This window comes from Mus musculus, chromosome 7, assembly GCF_000001635.26.
Source record: "Mus musculus strain C57BL/6J chromosome 7, GRCm38.p6 C57BL/6J".
NCBI classification, from domain to species: Eukaryota; Metazoa; Chordata; class Mammalia; order Rodentia; family Muridae; genus Mus; species Mus musculus.
In genome coordinates this window covers 48161810-48169199 of record NC_000073.6, presented here as the reverse complement: position 1 = coordinate 48169199, position 7390 = coordinate 48161810, and the positions used below count along the sequence as shown (strand labels likewise).

Sequence of the window (7390 nt, the reverse complement as noted above, 5' to 3'; positions counted from 1 at the left end):
GATCTATAGATAGACCAAATAGTACAAACTTGATTTAAAAGGATATTGTAGCACATCTGGAAGGTTGGTAAACTATTTAATTTCTGTATTCCTGCTTACCCCTCTTTATGGACCGGTGCCAGACATTCCTACATAGTCACATGGTCCTGACAGAGAGTATCATGTGTTCATATCTCTATTTTTTTGCGGGAACACCACTGGAAACTTCCTAAACATGGGTCTAACCACTCCAGCCTGGAACATTAACAACACAGTAGTGAATGGAAGTAACAATACTGAACATTTCTCCTGTGTCAGCAAGTTCAATACCCTGAACTTTCTTACTGTCATCATTGCCATGTTTGGCCTGGCAGGAAATGCCATAGTCCTATGGCTTCTAGCCTTCCACCTGCCTAGGAATGCCTTCTCTGTCTATGTCTGCAACTTGGCTTGTGCTGATTTCTTGCAACTTTGCACTCAGATTTTAGGTTCCCTGGAATGTTTCCTTCAGTTAAATAGGAGACACACTTTTTTTCTCACCGTTGTATTTATGTTTGCTTACCTTGCAGGTTTGTGTATGATTGCAGCCATCAGTGTTGAGCGCTCTCTATCTGTTATGTGGCCCATCTGGTATCACTGCCAAAGACCAAGACATACATCATCCATCATGTGTGCTCTGCTCTGGGCTTTCTGTCTACTGTTGAATTTCCTATTAGGGGAAGGCTGTGGCCTTCTGTTCAGTGATCCTAAATATTATTTCTGTATTACTTGTGCCTTAATCACTACTGCACTTATAATATTATTAACTGTGGTTCCTTCTGTGTCCAGCCTGGCCCTGTTGGTCAAGATGATCTGTGGATCACACAGGATTCCTGTGACCAGGTTCTATGTGACCATTGCTCTCACATTGGTGGTCTTCATATTCTTGGGTCTGCCCTTTGGGATTTACTCATCTTTCTTGATAATGTTTAAGGAGTTTCAAAGCATTTTCTCTTACCATGTCCTTGAAGTGACAATATTCCTGTCCTGTGTTAACAGCTGTGCCAATCCCATCATTTACTTTCTTGTTGGCTCCATTAGGCAGCACAGGTTGCAATGGCAGTCTCTGAAGCTACTTCTTCAGAGAGCCATGCAGGACACTCCTGAGGAAGATAGTGGAGAGAGGGTTCCCTCACAAAGGTCTGGGGAACTGGAAAGTGTTTAGTGCAGTAGTTGAGTGAGTCTTTGATCAGACATGGTTACTCTGAGAGTCAGTTTTGCCTTTGTTTATGTAAGCAATTTTCACAATCTTGTACAATTTGTAAAGAAATAGTCATTTTATAGAAATTGGGAGAAAGGGGCTTGTTACACAGAAACTGAGTGCAACACCATAAAGCTGTCTTATGTGGGTCTCATTACATTCTCTTGTGATATAAGCCTTGTAATCACTTGGGAACAAAACTATAGCTTTATCAGCTTTGAGTAGGTCTTTCTTAGCCTTGAAAAGTCTGAGCAGTTTACCCAGCCATGAGCAGCCTAAGCAGACCTTGAACAGTTGCCATGACAGGCCTTTTCAACCTGAACAGAGACATCTGTCTTAGCTTCAGTTGAAGGTTTCCATGGGAACTTTGATGATTTGACTGCCTGCACTGACCTTGCTGATACACAATACTCCAGCTAAATAAGGGGATGGGGTTCGTGCCTTTTTTCCGTTATAAATGTAAAGCTTATTATTAAACTTTGAGCCTTGATCAGAACCTTGTCTTGGCTTCATCCTTCTCTTTCCCCCTTACCTTATTTCCAGGCCCCCTTTTCAGGTAAACCCAGTTCACGTGTGGCTGCTAGACAGCTACAAATTCTGCTGGAACAAGCAGACTTGAAACTTTTGGGGTAGGGGGCCCGGGAACTACTGAGAAGTGCTTTCTTGTGTGGAACTCCACAGAAAATGGAATAAAAGTGAAAGTATCCAGTAATCAAGGTAAGAAACATTCAGAATTAATGCTATCCCTAGCCATAAATTTTATCTTTTGGATCTTTTAGTGTAAAAATGTACATTCAGAGGAATACAGGCTAGGCTGAAGAGTTATTTGTCAGAAACTGACTTCACCTAGGTGTGGCAGCATAGTGGGGCAGAGGAATTCTAAACAGGCATTTGTCCTGAAGCCAAGACTTGCTCCAGGTGAGAGGAGTAGGGTTTAAAGAAAAGTAAAATAAAATAAAATAAAATAAAATAAAATAAAATAAAAAACAACAACAACAAAAATAGATGTTAGAAAAATTTCTTAGTTCAAGTATATTTATGCTGTACTTAATTTCCAGAAGTAGGAATGGTAAATGTATACATGAAAGGATTAATTAGACAAATTGAGGAGGAATTGGGGAATTTAGAAAAGCAGAGCACCGGGGAGCAACTATCAGTAGCTATCACTATGCCTCTTTTCTCATCTCTGGCAGAATTCTCAGAAGGAGAGGAAGAGTTAGACCTTGAACATGTGAGAGAAAGAGAGAGACAGAAAGATAGAGGAGAGAGAGAGTAGGTTAGTTGTCCCCTATCCAGGACATTTTAGCAAAAGTGAAGGAAAATGGATATCCCTGAGCTATTTTAGAGCTCTCCTAGGGACAGGAGTAAATCAGAAGGCATACTGTTTCCTTTCTGGCTCCTACTGGAGATATGCTTAGTTCTGGTTAGGACATCTGGGTTCCTTTGAGACATCAAGTTCTCTTTCCTCTATTTTTACTCTTTGTCCTTGGTGCACCAATCTGTCCATGTCTGTCAATATATGTTTGTTTTTATTTTGTTGTCTGAGTGATTTTGTTCTGTATTTAATGTTGAAAAAATGGCTAAAATGTGTACTGGCTGTCTAACCTTTGATTTAGTTTAATTTGTTTAAAAGGCAGTCTCAATTTGCACAGTAGAAACTCAGAAATTACACTGCACTGTGGTAATCAAGCACAGGTGGAGAAGCCCTGCTAGGGGCTGATTATCTACACAAACCACTCTTAAAGGAGCCAACAGCTTTTTGCTTGTAAAATTAGTAACAAAGTTAGCTTAAAAATGGTAACTCAGGGTTGGTGTCATTCTAAACAACACCTGGAAACAACCCAGGAAAACAGGTCTTTAGAGACACTTCTAAATTGGGATAATATTTTATGTAATTATTATCCTAGAATGTATACTTATAAAGGATGGGATTTAAAACAATGTCTCTTTAATGAGATATTAAAAGCTTCACTGTCATGCATTCATATATAAAACCTGGCAGCCAAACTTTGTACATGAAAGTAATGCTCTTGGTATTGATTTTAAAGAGAATGGATTGTTTAAAACTGGGCTTTGTTTTTCAAAATTATGGGCATGCTCTAATATTAAAAAAAAACCTTAAAAATACAGTTAAATTGCCAATGTTACATTAGCTGCAGTTTATAATTTAATCACAAGCTCAAGATTTTAACTCATCCATATTTGTAATTAAGAAAAAAATCCCAGAGCTCATATCTCTAGCTGCATATGTAGCAGAAGATGGCCTAGTCAGCCATCACTGGGAAGAGATGCCCCTTGGTATTGCAAACTTTATATGCCTCAGTACAGGGGAAGGCCAGGGCCAAGAAGCAGGAGTGGGTGGGTAGGAAGGCAGGGTGGAGGGAGGGTATAGGGAAATTTCGGGATAGCATTTGAAATGTCTATAAAGAAAATATCTAATAAATAAATAAATAAATAAATAAATAAATAAAAATAAAAACAAAAACAGAAACAAAAAAAAAAAAAAGAAAATAAAAAAATCAATCAAGTGGAGACATTCCTAAAAGGAATTTTAAAATAGTAGTAGATTTGAAAGATTTCTTTTCTTTTCTTTTCTTTCCTTTTTCTTTGCATCATCAGGATTGTGAAATATTTGCTTTAAGTGTTCCTTCTATTAATTCTAAAGAGCCAATGAAATGGTATCAATGGATAGCTCTTCCTCAAGGCATGACTAACAGTCCTACATATTGTCCCAAATTTGTAGCACAAGCCATTCAGCATATAAGACAGCAATGGACAATAATATGCATTATAATTACATTGATGATATCTTATTAGCAGGAAAAGAGCCTCAGGACTTGTTTCTATGTTACAGAGATTTACAACAGATATTATCTGATAAGGGATTACAAATACCTCCAGAAATAGTGCAAGCTCAAGATCCTTATAATTATTTAGGTTTTAGGCTTATAGATCAAGCTGTTTTCCCTCAGAAAATAATTATTTATAGGGAAAACTTAAAAACTTTAAATGATTTTCAAAACCTGTTAGGCGATATTAATCAGCTTCATCCTTATTTAAAGCTTACTACAGGAGAATTGAAACCCTTATTTGTTATTCTTAGGGGGAGTGCTGACCCTACCTCTCCTCGAGTTTTAACTTCAGAAGGGTTGTTGGCCTTAAAACAAGTAGAAAGAGCTACTGAAAAACAATTTGTTACTTACATAGATTATTCTTTGCCTTTACCTTTGTTGATTTATAATATGACTCATATACCTACAGGATTGCTATGGCAAAAAAGCTCCTCTTATGTGGATACATTCAAGGATATCTCCTAAATGTAATATATTGCTATATTATGAGGCAGTGGCTCATATGATGATGTTTGAAAGAAAGCAGGCACTGATTTATTTTGGCAAAGAACCAGATATCATTATTCAGCCTTTTAATGTGGATCCAAATAATTTTTTAAAGCAGCATAGTATAGATTGTTTGCTTGCTCAAATAGGATTTGTGCCACGGGCTCTGGTGGAGTCAGCTTGACAGATGAAAGTCTGGAAGCTTTCTCATGAGGAAAAGAGTTTCAAGGAAACTCCCTCCTGGAGTTTTGGCCATCCCCCTAACCCATAAAATTAATTTTCCACTCCCGCGTTAGTCTAGTGTATGGATCCACGTGCCCTCTATTAAGCATTACCTTATAATAAGTGCCTTTTAAGATTGAATTCTGAATTAGCTAAAGCCTCTCCCAGTGTTCCAAAATTCCAGATTACAGCAAGGAGTTTAACCTATTCAGTAACTAATTAAGCACTACAATAAATCAAAGCCATTATCTCAGTTGTCTGCAGAAAGAGCCTGGAAATCTCACTGAGATAGAAATCTTTACTACAGGCTACATTCCATGCCAAGAACAAGTTGATATACTATCCTGATAAATGGGGAATTCTCCAGACAAGATAAAATTTTACAAGACCTAGGAATTTAGAGCTCCGTGACACCACATTATTCTTGAGGCCTGTCAAGAGTTAAAACCCCCTGGTGCTATTAACACTAAAGTGTGAAATTCTTGCCTGGTATTAGGCTGATCCTAGGCAGGGCTGCTGATCTCTATTGTAAACATTTATCTAAGTTTCTGCAAATTCCTTTAGCAGTAATCTTGCTTGTATCTGGTAAATTTCAGTGTACCTTGTCTTATTTGTGATTTGTAACTCCTGTTAATTCACTGTAATATAATAGTCTAATGCTCGACCAGACATTACATTCAGATTCAACACCTCTCTTGTGTGCATCTGTTTGTCAATTCCTACGCTTTGCCTATATGCTAGAGAGAACCCGTTCCATGCAGACACAGGGGCCCAGAGGGTCTGCGGCAGATTTGAAGGCATTATACATATCATTATCCTCAAGATAGGTTAATAAAATTTCTAAATGCACATAAGAATATATTTCCTAATATGACATCTTTACAACCTCTACAGAATGCTCTTTTAATACGTACTGATGATCCCTCTAAGGGATGTGCAGGATATCTTATAAATAATCAGCAAGTAATCATAGAGACTCCTGGGCTTTCTGCTCAGTTGTCAGAACTCACAACAGTACTAAATGTTTTTAATCTTTTTACTGATAGTCTATATGTGGCTCAGTCAATTCCTTTATTGGAAACTTGTGGTACATTTCATTTCAATATGCCAGCTGGATCTCTGTTCTCACAATTGCAAAACATCATTCTTGCTGGAAAAAATCTTTTTATATTGGGCATATAAGAGCTCATTCTTATTTTCCTGGACCTTTAGCTGCAGGCAATGATTGTATTGACAGAGCTTTAGTTTCAGATCCTATTGTTTTGGCTAAACATGATCATAATAAATTTCATCTTTCTAGTCATACTTTAAGGTTCTGCCATAATATCACTAAGGTGCAAGGTCAAATGATTGTAAAACAATGACCTGACTGTCTTATATTGTCTCCAGTTCCTTATTTAGGGGTTAATCCATGACGCCTTTTGTCCAAGCATATCTGGCAAATGGATGTAACTCATTCAGAATTTGGGAAATTGAAATATATACATGTGTATAATGCATTTGTTCTGGATTCATTTTTGCTTCTCTACATACAGGAGGAGCTTATAGAAATGTAACTGATCATTGTTAACAGGCTTTTACTGCTATGAGATTTCCTAAAATCATCAAGACAGATAATGGCCTAGCTTATACTGGAAACAACTTTATACAATTTTGTAAGGAATTTGCTATTGAACATAAAACTGAAATTCCTTATAATCCAATGGAACAAGGAATTGTTGAATGTATGCATCACACTGTGAAAAATTAGCTTTTGAAAACAAAAAAAGGGGAATCATATCCCTATACACCACAAACATTTTTTAAATTTGATGTCAAGGAACATTCTAAGTGTGGGGAAGAGGAGAATGTTTGTGGGTTTTTTTTTCTGCAGGATGCTGAAGGAGTGTGCTAGCCATCAGAGTGGATAATGAGACATGCTGGTGATAAGACAAGGAATGTTGCTGATTGGGAGTTTGAATAGTGTCCTGACAATGATAATAGGGAAGCTGTATTGGGCCTACATCTCTGATCCACTTTTTTTTTTTTTTTTACATCCAACTGTATGGGAAGGCCTTAGTGTGTGAGGTGCAGCTACAGGTTCTTCTGCCCTAGTTTTGCAAGGAAAAAATTATGAACTTCTTAGAACACAAGAGAGAGAGGGAGAGAGAGAGAGAGAGAGAGGGAGAGAGAGAGAATAGAAACTTCTATTTCTTATTTGTAAGAGTCTCTAACCTCTTGTCTGAGGTAATTATTCAGAACAGGAGGGGACTTGATTTATTCCTTCAACAGGGAGGAGTGTGTGCAGCCCTCCATGAAAATGTTGTTTTTATATCGATCATTCAGGAGTAGTAAAGAATTTTATGGCTAAAGTTCAAGGACTGGCAAAAAGGAAAAAAAAAATGAAAGAGAACAGAATCAGGGATGGTTTAAATACTGGCTTTCCACTTCTCCATGACTTACAACTTGAATTTCTACATTGCTTGAACCATTAATTATAACTTTGTTGATTTTAATTTTTGTACCTTGTATTTTAAACAGGCTGATTGTTTTCATACAAGATTGCTTTCAGCAAGCTCAGCTATTCACAATGGCAGTTGTTCGTCATTATGGAGAGATGCATTAAGAGATA

General features: G+C 37.3%; 1 protein-coding gene across 1 annotated transcript; it reads left to right on the top strand.

Annotated features, from left to right (window-relative positions):
* Positions 1-214: 214 nt before the first annotated feature.
* Mrgprb5 (MAS-related GPR, member B5) lies at positions 215-1183 on the top strand. The gene has a single exon (NM_207538.1). The coding sequence runs from the start codon at positions 215-217 to the stop codon at positions 1181-1183; it is 969 nt and encodes a 322-aa protein (NP_997421.1).
* Positions 1184-7390: the final 6207 nt, after the last annotated feature.